This window comes from Pristiophorus japonicus, chromosome 20 (assembly GCF_044704955.1).
Source record: "Pristiophorus japonicus isolate sPriJap1 chromosome 20, sPriJap1.hap1, whole genome shotgun sequence".
Classification (NCBI taxonomy): domain Eukaryota; kingdom Metazoa; phylum Chordata; class Chondrichthyes; family Pristiophoridae; genus Pristiophorus; species Pristiophorus japonicus.
In genome coordinates, this window is record NC_091996.1 from 28,388,924 (window position 1) to 28,412,794 (window position 23,871).

At 43.0% G+C, this 23,871-nt stretch overlaps 1 protein-coding gene across 1 annotated transcript; it reads left to right on the forward strand.

The window, feature by feature from the left end:
• Positions 1-154: 154 nt before the first annotated feature.
• On the forward strand, positions 155-8,586 carry LOC139232459 (large ribosomal subunit protein uL29). The gene is made up of 4 exons (XM_070862675.1): positions 155-181; positions 2,736-2,872; positions 5,423-5,504; positions 8,399-8,586. The coding sequence occupies exons 1-4, from the start codon at positions 167-169 to the stop codon at positions 8,546-8,548; spliced, it is 384 nt and encodes a 127-aa protein (XP_070718776.1). The 5' UTR covers positions 155-166; the 3' UTR covers positions 8,549-8,586.
• The last annotated feature ends 15,285 nt before the right edge of the window (positions 8,587-23,871 follow it).

The window sequence follows — 23,871 nt, forward strand, 5'->3', positions numbered from 1 at the left end:
CCCCCTCGCTAGCCCTTTTCCTGCGCTTGCCCCGAGAAAATGGTAGGATATGTGAGTGGCTGCCGGCGCAATCCGCATCAATCCTAACAAACTATCGGCGGCGGAGCGACAGTAACTCGCTGCCGCTCGGCCCCAAGCCCCGCTCTCCCGGCTGCCGCCGTTATTTATGATGGTTTGTGGGGTATTTGTTTGTAAAATTATGAATTATTTGGTGGAGGCTGCGGCTTGGCTTCCCGGCTTTTCTTTGCAAATGGCGGCGCTCGGGGGGTTGCGGGGGGCTCTTTCGGCCCGCTGGCGGGTCTGTGATCCTGCTGGCTTTGTGTCGGGGAGCGATCGTCTCAGGCTTTTTAACCGGAGGCCCAGACTTCGGCTTGTGGTGAACCGCCGCCGGGCCCTGTCCGCCTCAGGCCCTGGGGTAACATGGGTCTGTGCGGTCCATGTAACTGGGCCTTTGAGCTGCAGGGGAAAGGCATTAAAACCAAACACCTAATGGTGCTGGCGGACCTCCCGTTGCTCAGTTCTCCCCCCCCCCCCCACACACAATCTTGCTTCATTACAAATTGTGCAGCAATGTGGGTGAAGATGGCGAGGCAGCTCTTTTTATTGCCCACCCTATGCCACTCTGAACAGGTGATGGGTTTTGTACCCTGCTGCAGTTCTTTTTAGTAACCGTGCTCCCATAATGGTATTGGGTAGGGTATTTGGGGACTTTGCTGGTATATTACAAAGGGGATGGAGTATAAAAGCAGGGAAGTCTTGCTACAGTTATATAAGGTATCGGTGAGGCCACACCTGGAATACTGTGTGCAGTTTTGGTTTCCATATTTACGAAAGGATATACTTGCTTTGGCGGCAGTTCATTTGGCAGGTGGCGTATAGTGTTGGAAAGTGTGAGGTCATGCACTTTGGCAAAAAAAATCAAAGAGCAAGTTATTATTTAAATGGAGAAAGATTGCAAAGTGCTGCAGTACAGTGGGACCTGGGGGTACTTGTGCATGAAACACTAAAGGATAGTATGCAAGTGATCAGGAAGGCCAATGGAATCTTGGTCTTTATTGCAAAGGGGATGGAGTATAAAAGCAGGGAAGTCTTGCTAGATCTATACAGGGTATTGGTTAGGCCACACCTGGAATACTGCGTACAGTCTTTGTTTCCATATTTCCGAAAGGATATACTTGCTTTGGAAGCAGTTCAGAGAAGGTTCACTAGGTTGATTCTGGACATGAGGGTTGACTTATGATGAAAGGTTGAGTAGGTTGGGCCTCTACTCATTGGAATTCAGAAGAAAGGTGATCTTATCGAAACGTATAAGATTATGAGAGGGCTTGACAAGGTGGATGCAGAGAGGATGTTTCCACTGATGGGAGAGACTAGAACTAGAGGGCACGATCTTAGAATAAGGGGCCGCGCATTTAAAACACAATGAGAAATTTCTTCTCTGAGGGTTGTAAAATTGGAATTCGCTGCCTCAGAGAGCTGTGGAAACTGGACATTGAATAAATTTAAGACAGAAATAGACAGTTTCTTAAATGATAAAAGGTTATGGGGAGTGGGTGGCGAAGTGGAGCAGAGTCCATGATCTTATTGAATGGCAGAGCAGGCTGTTCCTATTTCTTATGTTCTTGTGACCAAGTCAGCATGGCACGTGACTTCGGAGGGAAACTTGGAGTTGGTGGTGGTTCAATCATTTCTCTGCTCGTCCAGCTTAGTGATAGAGATCCCAGGGCTAGGCAGTAAACTTGGTGAGTTGCTGCATTGAATCCTGTGGATATTGATGTACAATGCTGGTATTAGTTATAGAGTTCAATGGCAGTAGTGCTGATCAAGTTTGTCATGGATGTGTCAAACTTCTTCAATGTTATGGCTGAACCTATCCAGACAAGTAGTGACTATTCCACCATGCTGCTGACTTGAGCTGTGTAAATGGTCGAGGCTTTGAGGGGTCAGGAGGTGAGTGGCTTATTGCAGAGTATGTGCTCTTGTCGTCATGGCGTGGCGTTGGTCCAGTTGATTCAGATAGGCTTCTGATCATCTGTGACAATGTAGATGGTGAGGACTTTGGTGTTGATAGTGCTAATAGAAAGTTGGCTGGCATCTCCAAAAGGAGGGAAATTATACAGTGCCTTGGTCAGACCACACCTGGAGTGCTGCGTTCAGTTTTAGGTACCGCACCTTGGATGGTGCGAATACAGTGTCGATTCACCAGAATGGTACTGGGGCTTTAAAGATTAAATTGAGGGCAGGCTGTGTAAACACGTGAGGTTGAAGGGTGATCTAATTAAAATCTTTAGATGATAAAGGGATTCGTTAGGGTGGAGAAATATTCTTATGGGGCAATCCAAAACAAGGAGGCATAATCTTAAAATTAAGCTTTTGCTAGGTAGGAGTAATGGAAATCATAGAATGATACAGTACAGAAGGAGGCCATTTGATCCACTGCCTGTGCCAGAATAAATCTGGAACTCCCCAGAAAAGCTGTAGATGCTGGGTCAATTGAAATTTTCAATACTGAGAGAGATTTTTGTATATTGTGTGTGGATTGAAGACTGGTAAATGGATTTGAGGTACAGAATCAACCATGATCTAACTGAATGGTGGTGGAGGCTCACTACTCTCACTGAGTAGCATTTGCAGTGACTTGTATTGTCTGGAGTTTTTGCATGTGGAATATCAATTGTCTCCGGTTGGAGGATTGGTTTGTGTAACAGTAACAGGGTGGCTCTTTTTAAACATAGGCAAAAATCAAGGCACGTGATCTGCGTGGCAAGAAGAAGGAGGAGCTACTGAAGCAGTTGGATGACCTCAAGGTGGAACTCTCTCAGCTCCGTGTTGCTAAGGTAACTGGAGGAGCTGCATCCAAGCTTTCCAAGATGTAAGTATGGGCTGTAGAACTTAAAGAAGGGTAACTTTGAAGGTATGAGGCGTGAATTGGCTAGGATAGATTGGCGAATGATACTTAAGGGGTTGACTGTGGATGGGCAATGGCAGACATTTAGAGACCGCATGGATGAACTACAACAATTGTACACTCCTGTCTGACGTAAAAATAAAAAAGGGAAGGTGGCTCAACCGTGGCTATCAAGGGAGATCAGGGATAGTATTAAAGCCAAGGAAGTGGCATACAAATTGGCCAGAAATAGCAGCGAACCCGGGGACTGGGAGAAATTTAGAACTCAGCAGAGGAGGACAAAGGGTTTGATTAGGGCAGGGAAAATGGAGTACGAGAAGAAGCTTGCAGGGAACATTAAGGCGGATTGCAAAAGTTTCTATAGGTATGTAAAGAGAAAAAGGTTAGTAAAGACAAACGTAGGTCCCCTGCAGTCAGAATCAGGGGAAGTCATAACGGGGAACAAAGAAATGGCAGACCAGTTGAACAAGTACTTTGGTTCGGTATTCACTAAGGAGGACACCAACAACCTTCCGGATATAAAAGGGGTCAGAGGGTCTAGTAAGGAGGAGGAACTGAGGGAAATCTTTATTAGTCGGGAAATTGTGTTGGGGAAATTGATGGGATTGAAGGCCGATAAATCCCCAGGGCCTGATGGACTGCATCCCAGAGTACTTGAGGTGGCCTTGGAAATAGTGGATGTATTGACAGTCATTTTCCAACATTCCATTGACTCTGGATCAGTTCCTATCGAGTGGAGGGTAGCCAATGTAACCCCACTTTTTAAAAAAAGGAGGGAGAGAGAAAACACGGAACTGTAGACCGGTCAGCCTGACCTCAGTAGTGGGTAAAATGATGGAATCAATTATTAAGGATGTCATAGCAGTGCATTTGGAAAATGGTGACATGATAGGTCCAAGTCAGCATGGATTTGTGAAAGGGAAATCATGCTTGACAAATCTTCTGGAATTTTTTGAGGATGTTTCCAGTAAAGTGGACAAGGGAGAACCAGTTGATGTGGTATATTTGGACTTTCAGAAGGCTTTTGACAAGGTCCCACACAAGAGATTAATGTGCAAAGTTAAAGCACATGGGATTGGGGGTAGTGTGCTGATGTGGATTGAGAAATGGTTGTCAGACAGGAAGCAAAGAGTAGGAGTAAATGGGTACTTTTCAGAATGGCAGGCAGTGACTAGTGGGGTACCGCAAGGTTCTGTGCTGGGGCCCCAGCTGTTTACATTGTACATTAATGATTTAGACGAGGGGATTAAATGTAGTATCTCCAAATTTGCGGATGACACTAAGTTGGGTGGCAGTGTGAGCTGCGAGGAGGATGCTATGAGGCTGCAGAGTGACTTGGATAGGTTAGGTGAGTGGGCAAATGCATGGCAGATGAAGTATAATGTGGATAAATGTGAGGTTATCCACTTTGGTGGTAAAAACAGAGACAGACTATTATCTGAATGGTGACAGATTAGGAAAAGGGGAGGTGCTACGAGACCTGGGTGTCATGGTACATCAGTCATTGAAGGTTGGCATGCAGGTACAGCAGGTGGTTAAGAAAGCAAATGGCATGTTGGCCTTCATAGCGAGGAGATTTGAGTACAGGGGCAGGTAGGTGTTGCTACAGTTATACAGGGCCTTGGTGAGGCCACACCTGGAGTATTGTGTACAGTTTTGGTCTCCTAACTTGAGGAAGGACATTCTTGCTATTGAGGGAGTGCAGCGAAGGTTCACCAGACTGATTCCCGGGATGGTGGGACTGACCTATCAAGAAAGACTGGATCAACTGGGCTTGTATTCACTGGAGTTCAGAAGAATGAGAGGGGATCGCATAGAAACGTTTAAAATTCTGACGGGTTTAGACAGGTTAGATGCAGGAAGAATGTTCCCAATGTTGGGGAAGTCCAGAACCAGGGGTCACAGTCTAAGGATAAGAGGTCAGCCATTTAGGACCGAGATGAGGAGAAACTTCTTCACCCAGAGAGTGGTGAACCTGTGGAATTCTCTACCACAGAAAGTAGTTGAGGCCAATTCACTAAATATATTCAAAAGGGAGTTAGATGAAGTCCTTACTACTCGGGGGATCAAGGGGTATGGCGAGAAAGCAGGAAGGGGGTACTGAAGTTGCATGTTCAGCCATGAACTCATTGAATGCAGGCTAGAAGGGCTGAATTGCCTACTCCTGCACCTATTTTCTATGTTTCTATTGAACACGCCAGTTATTAAAATTGCCCTTTGTAGAAGTGACAGGCTGTGGAGCCTTGCTTAAATTGTGGGTTAACTGTGTACTGAAGGTTTCAATGATTTAGCTGCTGGCATGAAGTAGATGCCCTAATGGGATCACTGCTTTCTAATGCTTGGAGGTTACAACACAGAACCATGTCATTCGGCCCAACCAGTCCATATCGGTATTCGCACTCCCATGTGAGATAAAGTGGTACACTTTTTTTTTGATAACTGCTTTCCTTGTTCTTGATGATTGGCAAAATTTGTGAATGGCTGTAATGATATTTTTCCTTCCCCCCACTTTAGCCGTGTCGTGCGCAAGTCCATTGCTAGAGTCCTTACTGTCATCAATCAGACGCAGAAAGAGAACTTGAGAAAATTCTACAAAGTAAGTTCAAGCTTTTATGCAATGCATTTTTGTAATGTGTGCAATTCCACAGCAGAACCTGGGATGGTGTTTATAGCAACTGCAAGAAAATGCTGGTAATTTGAAGCATTACTATTGCACAGTGTGCATTTTTTTTAACAAAGGACTTATTTGTACTCATTTGTCCACTGTATAAATTGCAATCTATTGCAACGGTAGAGGTGTTGCTATATTCCAAATATGGAGTCAGCAAGGACTGGGGAGCTCAGAGTAGGGAGGATTGGCCATGCTTGCATTACTATTAATGCATTCGGTTTGAGCAGTCCTGGTTTTTGATGTTTACCTGATTAGATGAACTGCCCCTCCAAGATAAGTGGAGCCTGGTGTACTTTGCAGAAAGGTTCAGCAACAATGGGATTCAATACATATTTCATGCACCAAGCAAATAGCGCTTATTCCACAGTGGATTGCGGTAATTATCATTCATAGCCTCACTGCCATTCTAAATATTTCAGATTTATTTCCTGATTTCTCTGAGCTGATAGTTCTCAAATTTGGCTTCAGTTTTGTGTATAGTCTCCATTTTTGCCAGTTTTTCATGCTTCTCTTTCTATATGGCCATCTCTCGCCCCTCTAGCTATCCAATGGTCATATGTCTTTGTTTTCTCTCATTGCACCTCCAATTGCCTTGTGCTAATATCACTTGTGCCATTTAACCATCTCCTGTTCGCCACTTAGACACAGGTCGTTCTATTTCTACTCCTGTTTTTTTTTCCTTTTCCCAGGTTCTTTTCCTTTTGAAATGATCATTGGTAGTAATGTCTTGCAGTTTTGGGGAGGGTCTATACCCGAAACAGCTTGTCTGTTCGCCATAAATACTGCCTGGCCTGCTGAGGTGTTTTCAGTATTTTGGTGACTTTGGATATAGTGAATCTTGCCTAGGCCCTAAACTCTGGAATTCCCTCCCGAAACCTCCCTACCCCTCCCCCCGTTTAAGGTGCTCCTTAAAACCTCCCTCTTTGACGAAGTCTGTCCTAATATCTCCTTATATGGCTCAGTGTCAAATTTTGTTTGATAATGCCTTGAAGCATTAAATGCGCTATATAAATACAAGTTTTGTGTTTTAGATTTCCAGTTGTCTCTTCCACTTGGATCTGCATGGGTTGCTGGTGACTTTGGATGTAGTGAATTTTCACTTGACCTGGATAATATGCCTGTTAACCCAAGTAGGCTGCCCCACTAATTAGAATTATGGAGAAAAACTTAGCCTAAATGGGTATCGTGCCTGGGCTACCCTCTGCACTCCTAGTGGCACAGACGTGCAGTGGGAAATTGATATATGGATCTGTGATCTGGTCCCATATTCTGCTCCTGTCTCCTTTACCATCCATTCAACTCAAAGTTACCTAATTGAAATGATCTGATGAGATATATCTTCAACACTAAATAGCCTGATTCCAACCTCGCTGCTCCTGGGCTATCGAGAGAAAAGCAGCCACTCTTGATTGTCGTTTCCTGTTGGAGGTTTTGAAAATTGGGTGCAGAAGTGGAGTTTGAACAAAGCATGTTTCTAGTGAAGAATCTTTCAATTGTACCACAAGTCCAAACACACACTTGCTTTCTGCGATGGTCTATAAATTAGTTTAATTTTTGTGGGATGTCACTCAGAAAATAAGAGTTTCTTACAATGATCCTGAAAGGGTGAATGTGCGATTCCAATCATTTATGCGGTACTACTGAAATTGTTACAATTGGGTGAAATTATCCATTTTTACTGATTTCTAAAAGTAACTTTAGATTCTTGGGAATGGGGTCGTGCCTTGTATAGTAGAGCATGTAACTGCTGGGCGGTAAACTTGAATTTGGATCTTGTCTGTTTGCAGCAGTCTGTGCTTATTCTGCAAAGTTTCTAGTATTTATTTGAAGGCGGGCTTGTCTGGGAGCATGGTTCTGCCTTTCTGGGCTATGTTTCTGGTCAGCTATGCACCAGTGCCAAGAGTGTGCTGATGTGGTAGAACTCTCTTGTGTTCTGATTTTAGGAAGCTGTCCTGTTCACCCCCCCCCGCCAATTTAAATTCTTTCTCTTGCAACACCTGGTTCAAGCGAGCCAGAATAATGCAGAACTTTGCTTAGGAAAAGGTACAATTTTTTGTTGCTGTGTTTCCACTTCTCTCCTGAGTCTCAACTCTTGCTCTGCTTGTCCACTCGGGCGTCTCTCTACTGCTTGTTCTTGTGTCGTTTTAATCATGTTCATTGGTGTGTGGACACGCATGTGACTTTCATTTCTATTGAAAGTGTGATGCACAGATCTTTCCATCTCGTATGTGTGTGTATACACAAATATTTGATCTCCCTTTAGTTCACCATCCAGAGCAGGCTAGAAGGATGAGTTCGCTTTCTGCTGGTTGTGTCCTTTTTATTGGCGGGTGAGCATTCTGAACAGAGTTAGTGGGCAAAAGCCCACAGCATACAAAAATGCCTGCTATTTGGTACTGAATTGGTCTTCTGGGACGAGGCATGAAGGAAGGGTCGGTGGGGTGTAGAGCATTGTCGAAGGTGTTCTAGTTGAGCACTTTGGGAGAGGAGGAACTGGGTGATGCAGTTGGGTTAATGCATTGTTGTTTTGCCTCTGGGCCCTGGATTTGAACTCACTGGAACAAAAAAATCTCTTTGCTGGCTTAGAGTTCTGTGTGATGAGTCTCAAACCTAGGCCTCGTGGATGTGAGCCTCGAGCACAAAATTTAATAATTTGGTAATATGGTTATGTTACTGGACTAGTAATCCAAGGACTTGGACTAATGAAGCAGAGACAATGAGCTCAATCCCACTGTGGCAGTTTGAGAATTTGAATTCAGTTTGTGAGCTACAAAATGTTTAGCTCACTGTGCTGATCAAAGTTTACTTCTATGTTTTAGGGCAAGAAGTACAAGCCTTTGGATCTGCGACCCAAGAAGACCCGTGCCATGCGTCGCCGACTAAACAAATATGAGGAGAGTTTGAAGACCAAGAAAATGCAACGGAAAGAGCGCCTGTACCCCATGCGCAAATTTGCTGTGAAAGCATAAATGTTCTCCTACAGAAGTTATTAAATTTAAGAAAAGGCTTGTGGTTTTTGATTTGTTTTATTGCCATGTTTAGGGTTGATACATTTTCCCAATAAAACAAGTCCAAACAAATTCGAGGGGATGTAAGAAATGCTGCGATTATCTTGCACCCTCTTGTCAAAACTTGTCTATCTGAGTGACCTGTTTTTATAGTAATTCATTTCTGGGACGGCTTGTGGACAGGAATCATTGTATGTTCCCACAGACTTACGAATTCTCAAGAATCTAAGCAAATTCCCAATTAAATAAACCTGATTGGCTTTTTAAAACTGGCCTACGTGGTGTTTTTAGTTGGAATGCCTTGTAAAATGAAGTGACATTAAAAACCTCGACAAACGAGATTTGGATACTGCAGGGGAAGATGGTGTATAGTATGCTGACAATTGGTGCATGTACAGTGACACATCCTGTTATTTACACTAAAACTGACGAGTCTGAATTTGGTAAACTCTTCAATCTGTGCAACATCGCTGAAGTTTAGTTCCATTGCAAGTAGGTAGAGTGAAATGCTGCCATCAACCTTTACTGCAGAGTGCTTGCCCTTTAAAGTCCACATCGACGCTGATATCTATTTATTTAAACTTAGTAATTCGTCATTTTAACTGAGTAAAACAACAAAAAATTGTGTTACCCATCTGTTTTGGCTCAAACTAAATTTGTGATTTTGTAACTTGTGTAGCTTATTTAAAATGCTAAACTAAACTGGTAGGCTGTTCTGTTAACATTGTTCCGTTAACATTGTTAACTGCTTACAATTGCTTTGCATTGACATTGGTTTATCAAAATCTGAACAAGAACATCAAATCGAAGTTTGGTCCAAACTCTGTCCAATGTCAGAGATCCATCCTGCCCAGTTATGATTGGAGCACATTGTTGGCCTATATGTGCAGACTGAGCTCAAAGCATCAACTACCTGATTGAATTGGCAGACCGAAGGCACCCATTAAGCTTTGCTATTGGAAGCAAATGGTGACATTTGGAAGCAAATGGTGACATTTGCTTCTGAGAGGTTTTTGTGTCCAATGGCACTGGCATCTATAGGGTCTATCTCTGAGGTTTATATTTGCTGAAAACCCAGAGGTAAAGAAACTATTCACACACTGATGTATTTGCAGAAGGATTGTTGAATGGGATGCAGGGACACGTGGTAGGCTATGGTAGAGTTGGTTGATTTTAGAAAAGGATATGAATGTGATGACCAGGTTTTCAGACTGCTCATTGAAAAATGCTTGGAGTATAGATTTTTGGGGGAAAGAATAGCAAAGTAGATAAGGGTGCAGCAGATGGATTACAAAATGGACTTGGTGATGTGCCACTTAAAGTGGTTGTGAAAATATAGGGCCTGTGGCATCATATTGCGTGTGGAGGAAAGAGATGGTTGACAGGCAGACAGCCTTGAGGTGGGTAAATGGACTGGCAGGATAGTGGGACGCCTGAAGGATTAATGTTGGAACAACTTTTGTTCTATTATATTAATACAGGTATATCTATCTGAACTTTGTCATATATGGATAGATGTCAAAGTATACTTCCAAATTGGGTATCAAGCTGTCGGGAAGAATGGAGGGATATGTGAATGGGCAGATAACAAGCTGCTGTATTTAATCCAAAAATGGGTATACATTTTGTCAATGGTAAAATACTGTTTAAATGGTAAATTTTTTCATGCATTGAGGGAGCAGTGGAATTCAAGTTTGCATATGTATAAATCTGATTATGGTTTTCTTTTTAAAAGCAAATGGGCTTTTGGGGAAAATATTGAGCATGCATGGTTAGACCACATCTGAAATATTGTGTTCAGTTTTGGACTCTGCCATTAGCAGGGCCTGGAAAAAAAGCAATACAGATTTACTGAGGATGGCAAGTGGGAGATGGGAAAGAGTAGAGTGACTAGGGCTATGTTCCCTCAAATTGTGACGACTGAATGAGACATGTGAAATGATCAAAAAGGAAAGGCATAACGGGGTAAATCAAAGGTGAGAGGCAGTGATCTCAAAACACACGAGATATGTAAAGGGGGAGTTTCAAAGAAACTGGTTCATGTAGAAAAGCATCAATGTGGATTGCTTTTCCCTAGTGGTTGCCAAATGAATTACTGCAGTGTAAAGGTACTGGATAATTATTTAAATATGAAAGGGGTATTCCAAGAAAGCAGGAATATGGTGCTGTAAAATTCGCCTGGAGAGCTGCCTAAATTTATCTCAGGTGAGAAGAGATGGAGGGGAGGGCCCTCGGTGAACTATTGGCTTGCACAGAAGGTAAACACTGGCACGGGTTGTTTGGGGCAAATGGACTGATTTTGTGTTGTAACTTCTATATTGGAGTTAGATGTAGTCCTTACTACTAGGGGGATCAAGGGGTATGGCGAGAAAGCAGGAATGGAGTACTGAAGTTGCATGTTCAGCCATGAACTCATTGAATGGTGGTGCAGGCTCGAAGGGCCGAATGGCCTATTCATGCACCTATTTTCTATGTTTCTATATGTATTTGTATACTTAAATTGATTCCACTATTCACAAAACTTGTGGCATTTGCTTATGGTAAATTAGGAGATCATTTCTCTTGTCGTGTTTATCTTGCTGTTTTTTTTACTCTTGATATTGTGTTCTCTACGCCTGTTTCTCGTTCTTCCTTCCCTGTCTCCTTTCCTTTTGGGTGGGGGTGGGGGGGGGCGGCAATGAAACTGCATTTTTCAACAGCGGGCTTGGGGAAATAATTGCTTGATGGCTTTGGTGTCTTGCATTATATCATTTTACTCTGTTACATTTCCCACCCCTTATTCTGATTGGCTTGCATATTTCTTCCATTCCCCTTGCCACTACGTCCTTATGTAGAACGTGGCCTTGACCCCTCTTTGCACTATGTCCTGACTCAACTTGTCTTCCGTAACCTGCCGCTGTCTTGTCGCTTCTTGTGCTACTAGTCCCTCCACCGCCTTGTCCTTCAGCAGCAATCCTTTCCTCTCGCCCACCGTTGACTGGCTCCCTTCTATTCAATCTGATGACTTGTCCCATGCTTCTATTACGTATTCCCTCGCCTCCCCATTGTGTATCCTTATGGGGTGCTGAGTAGGGACCAGTAGTAGTGGGACAGGCATAAGATAAGAGATAGAATTGGAGAGTTGGGGGCAGGGGGATGATTTATAAAAGAATGTCGATGAAATGTTTACAAAAAACACAAACTTGTGAAAAAGAAAATAGCAGATGGGCCTTGATGGAGACAGGTGGGAAACTTGGTGCCGCCTAATGGCCAAAGCATGCAACCAAAGGAAAAGACTTGCAATTATATAGTGCCCTTCACAACCTCAGGATGTTACAAAGTGTTTTACAGGCAATGAGGTATTTTGTTGAAGTGTACACACTTATAATGCAGGGAAACATGGCAGGTAATTTCTGCACAGTAAAATCCATTACATAAAGTAAAATCAAGGAAAACCCAAAGATGTTTTGGAATTACATAGCCAAGCAAATAACTATAGAACGAGTAGGGCCTATTAGAGACCAAAAAGGAAAATGTGGAGCTGGAATATGTGGGTATTGTTCTTAATGAATACTTTGCACCTGCCTTTACAAAAGAGGGATGATGCAGACATGATAGTTGAGGGGTGTGAAATATTAGATGAGATGAGCAGTGAGAGGAAGTATTAAGGGGTTTAGCATCTTTGAAGGCAGATAAATCACCAATCCTGGGTGAAATATATCCCAGGCTGTTCATAAAAGCAAGGAAGGAAAGAGCAGAGACTCTGACCATTTTTTAATCCTCTCTGGCTACAGGTGTGGTGCCGGAGAACTGCGAAAGGGATATCTGAGTAATTATAGGCCAGTCAGCCTAACCTAGGTGTTGGGCAAATTGTTGGAAAAAATTCTGAGTGACAGTATTTATTGTTGTTTAGAAAGGCACCGATTAATCAAGGTCAGCAAGCATAGATATGTTAAGGGGAGATCATATCTGACTAACTTGATTGAATCTTTTGAGGCGGTAACAAGGAGGCTTGGTAGTGCTTTTGATGCAGTTGACGTGGATTTTAGCAAGGCTTTTGACAAGTTCCCACATGGCAGGCTGATCAGAAAAGTAAAAGCCCATGGGTTCCAAGAGAAAGTGGCAAGTTGGATCCAAAATTGGCTCAGTGGCAGGAAGCAAAGGGTAATGGTCGCCAGATGTTTTTGTGACTGGAAAGCTGTTTCCAGTGGTCTGCAGGGCTCAGTACTCGGTCTCTTGCTTTTTATGGTATATATCAATGATTGTGACTTCAATGTAGAGGGCATGATTAAGAAGTTTAAATGATACAAGAATTGGCCGTACGGTTGATAAGGAAGAAAGCAATAGAGTGGTCAGGTGGGCAGAAAAGTGGCAAATGGAATTCAATCCAGAGAAGTGTGAGGTATTGCATTTGGGATGGGCTAACAAGGCAAGGCAATACCTTGTAGGATATTGAAAAGTATAGAGAAACAGGGACCTTGGAGCGGGCAGGGAAGTGGAGCTGATGATCAGATCAGCCATGATCTTATTGAATGGCAGAGCAGGCTCGAAGGACCAAATGGCCTACTCCTATTATGTCCACCGATCCTTGAAGGTAGCAGAACAGGTAGATAAAATGGTTAAGAAGGTATGCAGATACATTCCTTTATTAGCCAGATCATATCCGTTGTGTCCCGTAGTGGACAGAATCCGCGCTGTGATTCCGGGAGGAGCTCCTTGGCCACAGGGAGAAGATGGTTGAGGAGGATTCTAGGGATCACCTTCCTAGTGGCTGCTAACAGGGAGATTCCTCTGTAGTTGCCATAGTCGGACTTGTCACTTTTAAAGATGGTCACGATTACTGCATCTCCGATCTCCCGGCATGCTCTCCTTCCAAATGAGAGAGATGAGGTTGTGCCAATAGTGCCTCTCTGCCATACTTTAGTGACTCAGCGGGGATTCCATCCATTGCTGCCTTGTTCTTGAGCTGACGGATGGCCTTTTTTACCTCGTGCAGGGCTGGGGTTTTGCTGAGATGGTGGCGGGTAGCATGTTGCGAGATGGAGTTAAGGACACTCGAGTCAGAGCTTCGAAGTGCTCCTTCCAGCGGGTCCTGACTGCCTCGGTGTCCTTGATTTGTGTCTCCCCGTTCTTGGCCAGTACTTTACATTACCTTGGGAGCCTATTATTAGCAAGGGTAGGCATTGACGACGAGGTTCAACATAGCCTCCAGTGCGTCAGCGCAGCCTGAGGAAGAGAGTTTTCTCTCTGGCACCAAGCTCATGGTCTACAGGGCTGTAGTGATACCCGCCCTCCTGTATGGCTCAGAGACGCGGACCATATACAGTACAGCTCAAATCGCTGGAGATATACCACCAACGATGTCTCCGCAAGACCCTGCAAATCCCTTGGGAGGACAGGTGCACCAACGTTAGTGTCCTCGAACAGGCCAGCATCAAAGCACTGACCACACTCAATCAGCTCCATTGGGTGGGCCACGTTGTGAGCATGCCTGACGCAAGACTTCCAAATCAAGCGCTCTACTCGGAACTCCTACATGGCAAGCGAGCCCTAGGTGGGCAGAGGAAACATTTCAAGGACACCTTCAAAGCCTCCTTGATAAAATGCAACATCCCCACTGGCACCTGGGAGTTCCTGGCCAAAGACCGCCTTAAGTGGAGGAAGAGCAGCGGGGAGGGTGCTGAGCACATAGGCGAAAATAAGTGCAGGCAGTGGAAGGAGCGTGCAGCAAATCGGACTGCCCACCCACCCTTCCCTTCAACGACTGTCTGTCCCACCTGTGACAGACTGTAATTCCTGTATTGGACTACAGTCACCTGTGAACTCACTTTTAGAATGGAAACAAGTCTTCCTCGATTTTGAGGAACTGCTTATGATGATGATTATTAGCCAAGGCATAGAACACAATAGCAGGGACGTTATGCTTGAACTGTATAAAACACTAGTTAGGCCACAGCGAGAGTACTGTGTACAGTTCTGGTCACCACATTACAGGAAAGATGTGATTACACGAGAGGGTACAGAGGAGATTTACGAGGATGTTGCCAGGACTGGAGAATTTTAGCTATGATGTAAGATTGGATGGACTGGGCTTGTTTTCCTTGGAATAGAGCAGGCTGAGAAGAGACTTGATTGAAAGACATAGAAACATAGAAAATAGGTGCAGCAGTAGGCCATTCGGCCCTTCGAGCCTGCACCACCATTCAATATGATCATGGCTGATCATGCAACTTCAGTACCCCATTCCTGCTTTCTCTCCATACCCCTTGATTATTGAGGTATATAAAATCGAGGGATCTAGAGAGAGTGGAATAGGAAGGACCTATTCCCTTAGCAGGGAGGTCAATAACTAGGGGGCATAGATTTAAAGTCATTGGTAGAAGGATTAGAGGGGAATTGAGAACTTTATTCCACCCAGAGGGTAGTGGGGGGTCTGAAACTCACTGCCTGAAAGAGTGGTTGAGGCAGAAATGCTCAGCACATTTAAAAAGTACTTGGATGTGCACTACGGATCAAGAGCTGGAAAGTGGGATTAGGCTAGATAGCTCTTTTTCTAGTCAGCACAGATACAATGGGTCGAATGACCTCCTTCTGTGCCATAAATTTCTATGATCCAACAAACAGCAATGTGATTGAATCAGAATGATACAGAACAGAAGGAGGCCCACTGTGCCTGTGCCGGCTCTCGTAGAGCTTTCGAATTAATCCCACTCTTGATATTTTGTCATAGCCCTATAATTCTTTTCCCTTCAAGTATTTATCCAATTCTCTTTTGCATGTTATTATTGAATAATCTTCCACCACCCTTTCAGGTGGTGCAATCCAGACCATAACATGTTAAAAATTATTTCCTGATGTCTCCTCTGGTTCTTTTGCCAAACACCTTAAATCTGTGTCCCCTGGTTATTGGCCTTTCTGCCACTGGAAAGAGTTTATCCTTATCAAAACCATAAATGATTTTGAACACCTCTGTCAAATGTCCTCTTAACCTTCTCTGCTTTAAGGAGAACAACCCCAGCTTCTCCAGTCTCTCCACATGATTAAAGTCCCTCATCTGTGGTATCAACCTAGTAAATCTCTTCTGCACCTTCTCCAAGGTTTTGACATAATTCCTAAAGTGTGGTGCCCAGAATTTAACATAATACTCCAGCACTTCCTCAGTACGGTATTGAGGTGTCAACCTAGAATATGTGCTCAAGTCTCTGGAGTGGGACTGGAACCCACAACCTTCTGACTTAGAGACGAGACATTGAAAAACAAAATTGCATCATAAATGTTCGCATTAAAGTATAACCAAAAGTCATGACAAGGTAAGATTTGTGAATAGGGAGTGTGTGCTATACACAAGATTTTTTTTCATTTGTATATGAGAGGTGCCCACTTAAACCGTTCTAATTTTCCTACACTCCACACTGCTTCTCCACAGCACCACTGATGAAATCATAAATTTCCCCTGTACGGGTTTAGAATATCAAACAAGCCCTGTTGTGATATTCTATGGATTTACACTTGTAGCTGAATCACTTCATAGAAAATATATTTTAATTCTGATGTCAATACATATTTTTGTATCTTTAACACTAAAGTGGTGTGCTTGAGTAACTATTAACATATTCTTTAAGAAGGATCAGGTTCCTTTTGAAACCTCTTGGTGTTGGGTGGGTGCTATATTATCTATGTTGACACTAGGTTCAATATTCCTTTGTTACTGTCACTATGTAATCAGAAGTTCCTGCTGTCAGAAGTGTATCAGAAGGAGAAAACTGGCAAATAGAGATGATGTCCATCTTCCCCTAGGGGAAAAAAAGAAAAAGTAATTCATCTTCAAAGAAGACAGTCTATTGGTTAGATCGGATGATTACAAGATTTAAAAAGATCTGTTTTCTGTACAGATCTAATGATTGAAGGTTCACTTTTTTGGAGGTACGCACGTGGATTGAGAATTTTCAAGGATTCTATCATAACAATCTTAAACTAAGATATAGATCTCATTTAAAATGTTTGTTCCAACAATTAGTTGTCATCATGTTAACCTACGCTTTGAATATCTAAATGGTGTAACTACTCATCATTATTGTTGTGTCCTTAAATGCTCTAATAATGACTCCACAAGGCGATGTGTTGTACTTGAACTGTAGTGACCTTAGTCCTTTATTTGTTAACTCCAGAGTGAGGATCACACCTGGTGGCCTGCCTTTTACACTAGGCCAGGTACACCTATACAGGTAACCTACAAGTCTCCCACTGCTGTGCCCTCTGGTGGCACACCTTGTGATAGTACCAACAGTAGCCGTGTAGGATACATGACAATTATCATATCAAATAGATACACTAAAGATTGGGGACATTTTACCTTAAGGATCTTCTTACATTCTCCATTTTCACAATCCCACACACGAATCTATGAGAACACATGAGGAGAATAAGTCAGGCTTGCAGCCGTTGGAACACAAGAATTTCAATTCCAAATGAATCCCTTTGCGTTATACCGTTTTATCTTTTGCTGCTGTCACCAGTAGAATTCCATCCAGAGAAAATGAGAGGGCCATCAACTGGTCAAAGTGCTCCTCCAGGAGAAAGATCAGATGCCCAGTCTTTGGATTCCATACACGTATAGTCTTGTCCCAGGAACCTGAAGCCTATGAAACAATCAGAAGAGCTACATCTGACAGAATTGGTGTTTTGAGTAATACTTTGTTGGTCTGTAGATGACATGTTTTCTACAGATTTTACATATTTTTAAAATCTAATTCCCCTTCCTGAAGGCACTGACTCATGTGGATTGGTTATCATCATCATCATAGGCAGTCCCTTGAAACAAGGATGATTTGCTTCTAGCCCAAAAGAGATGAGTTCACAGGTGTTTATGAAGGACCTAATATTCTAGATCCCGAACTACATCTTAAAGGGCGGAAGATACCTGTGTGTGGATTTTTTTAACGTGTGGTGGCCATTGCACACTAGCCACCAGGATTGGTTATACCAGTAACTTCAGTGCATTTCCCAATAGACCATCATTCATTTGTAAGGCTATGGAGGTGCCTTGCATCCTAGAGTCTTAAAAGAAGTGGCTGCAGAGATAGTGGATGTATTGGTTGTAATCTACCAAAATTCCCTGGATTCTGGGGCGGTCCCAGCGGATTGGAAAACCGCAAATGTAACACCCCTATTTTAAAAAGGCAGACAGAAAACAGGAAACTATAGCCTAACATCTGTCGTTGGGAAAATGCTGGAGTCCACTACTAAGGAACATAGAAAATAGGTGCAGGAGTAGGCCATTCGGCCCTTCGAGCCTGCACCACCATTCAATAAGATCATAGCTGATCATTCACCTCAGTACCCCTTTCCTGCTTTCACTCCATACCCCTTGATCCCTTTAGCCATAAGGGCCATATCTAATTCCCTCTTGAATATATCCAATGAACTGGCATCAACAACTCTCTGCGGTAGGGAATTCCACAGGTTAACAACTCTTAGTGAAGAAGTTTCTCCTCATCTCAGTCCTAAATGGCTTACCCCTTATCCTTAGACTGTGATCCCTGGTTCTGGACTTCCCCCAACATCGGGAACCTTCTTCCTGCATCTAACCTGTCCAGTCCCATCAGAATTTTATATGTTTTTATGAGATCCCCCTCTCATCCTTCTAAACTCCAGTGAATATAGGCCCAGTCGATCCAGTCTCTCCTCATATGTCAGTCCAGCCATCCCGGGAATTAGTCTGGTGAACCTTTGCTGCACTCCCTCAATAGCAAGAACGTCCTTCCTCAGATTAGGAGACCAAAACTGAACACAATATTCCAGGTGAGGCCTCACCAAGGCCCTGTACAACTGCAGTAAGACCTCCCTGCTCCTATACTCAAAACCCCTAGCTATGAAGGCTAACATACCATTTGCCTTCTTCACCGCCTGCTGTACCTGCATGCCAACTTTCAATGACTTGATTTACCTTGACACCGTTGCAGCTCCCCTTTTCCTAATCTGCCGCCATTCAGATAATATTCTGCCTTCGTGTTTTTGCCCCCAAAGTGGATAACCTCACATTTATCCACAATATACTGCATCTGCCATGCATTTGCCCACTCACCTAACCTGTCCAAGTCACCCTGCAGCCTCTTAGCGTCCTCCTCGCAGCTTACACCTTCACCCAGTTTAGTAGCAGGATATTTGGAAAAGCATAATTTAGTCAAGCAGAGTCAGCATGGTTTTATGAAAGGGAAATCATGTTTGACAAATTTTCTGGAGTTCTTTGAGGATGTAACGATCAGAGTGGATAAGGTGGAACCAGTGGATGTGGTGTATTTAGATTCCAGAAGGCATTTGATAAGGTGCCACATAAAAGCTTACTGCACAAGATGAAAGTTCACGGGGTTGGGGATAATATATTAGCATGGATAGAGGATTGGCTAACTAATAGAATACAGAGAGTCGGAATGAATGGGTCATTTTCCGGTTGGCAAACAGTAACTAGTGGGGTACCACAGGGATCGGTGCTGGGGCCTCAACTATTTACAATCTATGTTAATGATTTGGATGAAGGGACCGAGTGTAATGTAGCCAGGTTTGCTGATGATACAAAGATGGGTGGGAACGCAAGTTGTGAGGAGGACACAAAAAATCTGCAAAGTGATATAGACAGGCTGAGTGAGTGGGCAAAAAAATTGGCAGATGTAGTATAATGTGGGGAAGTGTGAGGTTATCCACTTTGGTAGAATAAATAAAAAAGCAAATTATTATTTAAATGGAGAAAAATTATAAAATGCTGCAGTACAGAGGTACCTGGGGGTCCTTGTGCATGAAACACAAAAAGGTATTATGTAGGTACAGCAAGTAATCAGGAAGGCAAATAGAATGTTGGCCTTTATTGCAAGGGGGATAGAGTATAAAAACAGAGAAGACCTATAACTGTACAGGGTATTGGTGAGGCCACACTTACAGTACTGCTTACAGTTTTGGTTTCCGTATTTAAGGAGGGATATACTTGCATTGGAGATAGTTCAGAGAAGGTTGATTCCTGAGATGAAGGGGTTGACTTATGAAGAAAGATTGAGCAGGTTGGGTCTGTAGTCATTGGAGTTCAGAAGAATGAGAGCTGATCTTACTGAGACATATAAGATAATGAGAGGGCTCGACAAGGTAGATACAGAGAGGATGTTTCCACTCATGAAGGAAACTAGAACTAGTTTTAGAATAAGAGGTTGCCTTATAGAATAAGGGAATGAGGATCTCAGAGGGTTGTAAATCTGTGGAATTCTCTGCCCCAGACTGCTGTGGAGGCTGGGTCATTGAATATATTTAAGATGGAGATAGACAGATTTTTGAGCGATAGGTTATGGGGAGCGGGCAGGGAAGTGGAGCTGAGCCCAAGATCAGATCAGTCATGATCTTATTGAATGGCGGAGCAGACTCGAGGGGCCAAATGGCCTACTCCTGCTCCTATTTCTTATGTTCTTATTATAGCCTGATCCTGTTTCCACCTGGTGTTTACACATACACTTTCCAACTTGTCATTAGAAGTCGGAACCAAACTGACTTCCTTCACTAGCCCAGCAGCACCGAGGAGAATTGCAGGGCCCCCTCTGTCATCCTGGCTAACATAGCTTAGGCCAGAGACTTTCCTAGTCTGTATGGCTCAGTACCACACCACACGTTGGATTAGCCACTGAGCCAGAGAGGGTGCCCTGGCCATTTTTTATACCCCAGTTTCTATTTAATTTTACCACTCTGCTTACCAGCATTCCAATTGTAGAAAACGCAACACAGCTCACGTTGCCTGTGTGACCTTGCAAGGTCCTTCTTCGGTCCATGTTTTGTAAATACCACACCACTACTTTAAAATCCCAGGATCCGGTGGCCTGTACAAAAAAAACAACTGCTTACTCGAAGCAAACTCTAAGATCCAGCACTGAAAGACATGGCTTGGCAGGTTTTACAAGAACCCATGCAGTTTGTAAATATGTTTACTTCCAAAGAGATTCAACAGATTCATCAAAAATATTACCATTCCGTCTTTCAGATGTGCCATCTAATGTACTTTAATCATTTACTTTATTGAATTGTAACTTTTTTCATATAATTGCTTTTGCCTGCTGCCAATCCTCTGAGGCCCTGGGGTGCGGACTCCCGCCACCCATTCTTCATGGGCGAGCAAAGACAGCGGGTGTTGCTCGGCCCTTTGGTTGGATTACCAAATGTGGTCACTGGAGAACATTGAGGAGTGGGAGCTCTGGCTCATTCTTTCTAGTAGTTTTAAGTCCATTACTTAAACCTCCACTTCTCTCTCCACCTTAAAACACCTCCGAATCCATCTATTTGAGCAAGCTTTCACACAGCTTTCCTAAACCCTGCACCATGGTTCAGCATCCATGCCTTTATTCCTTTTATCTATTTTTAATCTTCTTTTCCAACCCCTCCCACTATTTAAAATTCCTTGGGACTTCCTCTATGTTAAAAGGTGCTTTATAAATGTATGTAGTAAATATGTAATGCTCTGTGCACTGGGTATAATTGGAGTTACAGTATAACAGTGAAGTAAAACGAGTTACCAAATATAGGCCATTGAATGAAAAGGCACTGGTTGTGATGACACTCTGATGTCCAAGGAATGACGTCCTGATGTCGCCTGACTGTTTAAAACAAAAGATGACTTTAACTGGCTTAGAGTTATACATCGACTGGTACAGGAGCAGTGAAAGAATAGACTCCACAAGTATTTATGTCCCATACATAAAATGGCAACTAGGCTAATTTATACTTTTGTCACAAAATCATAACTATAATTTTTAACATCACTGTCCTCCCTGAATTGATTGAATAATCAATTCCATTGGCTTGTGGTTTTAAAAGGAATGGAATTGGAGTATTCAATTCCCAAATTCCCGAGGTAAAAGTCCCAGGATCTCGTTTAATAAAAATACAATTTTGACTTACTCGGTCACAATAAACCCTAACTAAACAGAATGGAAGGTTTTATTCATCCAGGCAACTTTTACCAACTCTTACCAATCATGTATTTAGTTTCAAGACTAAATACATGATTACATTACAATGCACTGAAGCAGTGCTATTCCCCTCCATCAGTCAGTAACAGTACAAGGTGACGCACTATTACTGCTCTTCAGTTGTCGAAGCCTGGCCCATTGTTATCTTCCACTGACACCCCGTTGGTCTGGACCAGTTTCAAAGCCCATCACTTTCCCACAGAAAAGGCTGTGTGGAGGAGAGGGATCTTATGGGGAGTGAAAACAAAGGAATAAATCAGTAAAATACTCATTCCAAAGTGTTTCAGCCCCAATGTAGGTAGGGTACATCCTATGGGGAGACAGCTTGTGTTGTTTATCAGGCAAACAGAAAATCTATGATACTGATTGCTCAGTTGTTCGGTTTGGAATCTGTTAAGTGTAATAATTGTATTCTGTGCATCCCTGACATCCCACTAGCCAAAAAAATATCCGCTCACCTCGTAAATGCAACTGAGCCATCATCACCAAACTTTTAGTAATGAAATATATTGTTGAATTATAATTCAGGGAATAACTTGCTCTTTCTATCTTTTCACTGGGAAAATTAAAGCGTTTTGAAATTCATTGCAGAAACTGACAAACAACAAGGTTTCTTTGCGTTTGTATTGTAAAACAGCTAGTGATTGCTATGTCATCAGTGGAGGCCTAGGGTTCCTGTCCACAACAATACTGGAGGTCCTGGGCGACTGCCTGATTTCTACTGACTTTTGACTGGTACCCAAAATATTGAACAGCTCTACCTGCATTTTAACTCTTTCAACATATATTTTAGGATTGAATTTTAAAGAAGAATGTAGCATTTAAATGAACAAGTAATTTTCAATCAGACCTCTGTCATCTAAAATAAAAGCAGATGGTCCTGACTGGCAGCATATGGTGCACAGAGAGCAGGTAAACAATAAGGCTGGGACAGGAACACCATTGTCGTGTGGGGGGGGGGGGGGGGAGGGGATGACAGGGGAATACAATCACCAAATATAATTAAATTAAAAGGCCTACAGCTAACCTGTGGATCCCACAGAATAACTGTATAATCCCAGCCTGCAGACGCGAGCAGACTTGAATCATGGTTGAAGCAAACGGTCTCCACACTCTTCCTGTGTCCTATTGATAACAACAACGCAGCTTATTAGACCATGCTAGAAAATAGTGTTAAGAGAACATCAATGAAATGGTGTTTGTTGTGTGGGTTAGAGCATATTAGAATCAGTTTTCGTACAAAGACAAACTGAATACTGAAATTAAAATTCGTCGGCTAAAACCTAAATCAGTAAATAATATTGAATTAATTATTGTCATCAAATTCTGGAAATGTGGCTTTTCATTTATTTGTCTGATCTAATCTTCATAGTAGCAGCCCTGATACTAATGAAGATTCAGAGAATGTGTGGTTATTTACAGGAGAAATTAATATTGTTTTCAAAGATACTGAAGAAACAATCAAGAAATAGTTGATCTCCATCGGCAAAACAAACCCGAGGCTCTCGTCTTGTAACTGTCTCTCTGTTTGTCTCCCACCTTCCAATTTCTTCTGCTTTCCTCTTTCTGTCGTTCTCTTGTCATTCACTCTTTTTGAACTATATCCAGTAAACCACATGCTTGATATAATTTGCTGCAATGATCTCATGATGGATCATTAGCACCTTGAGCATTGTGTCCAATTTTGGTCACCGAGGCTCAACATACAAGCCCTAGAGGCAGTGCAGAGGAGAGCCATAAAATTCCGAGCATCAGAATTGAATTATGTGGATCATCTGGAAAAACTGGGGGTGCTAAATTGCCATGTGCCCCATTTGGGGCGCACAATTTGAATTAAGTGAAGATTTAGTGCCTGGCGAGATGGACTGCTAAATCTTGCTGAATGGAGCACTTAGAAAGAGAAAAGGTTGCAGGCCGGTATCAGAGGCGGGAATGGCCTCCGTGCAGGCACTGCCATGTGCGCCCCTGCTAGGAGAAAAAGGTACGGGGCGTGGTGCAAACCCGTTTTTGCCTACAGAATTCCAGGGGCAATTCCAGGGGGCGCCCTCTGGCCACCGGCCCCAGGCAATAAAACATTAGAGCCCCGTTAGCGCTAATGGGTCTTTCCCAAAAGGGAAATTTCACCCCCTGGGGCTCTTCAGTCTTGAATGATGATGAGAGGTGACCTTAAAGAGCCAAGTAAGATAGTAACTAGGTAAACCTGGAGTACAAGTTCAAGGTAAGTTATGACAGAACAAGGGAGCATAGAATAAAAGGTCAATGATGGAAAGTCAAATTACAACTGAGTTCAGGAACATTTCTTCACAC

Bases quoted from the DNA above. Each gene is read 5' to 3' on its own strand.
- LOC139232459 (XM_070862675.1), top strand. The intron at 2,873-5,422 runs GTAAGTATGGGC...CCCCCACTTTAG, and splicing joins GCATCCAAGCTTTCCAAGAT to CCGTGTCGTGCGCAAGTCCA. The intron at 5,505-8,398 runs GTAAGTTCAAGC...TCTATGTTTTAG, and splicing joins ACTTGAGAAAATTCTACAAA to GGCAAGAAGTACAAGCCTTT.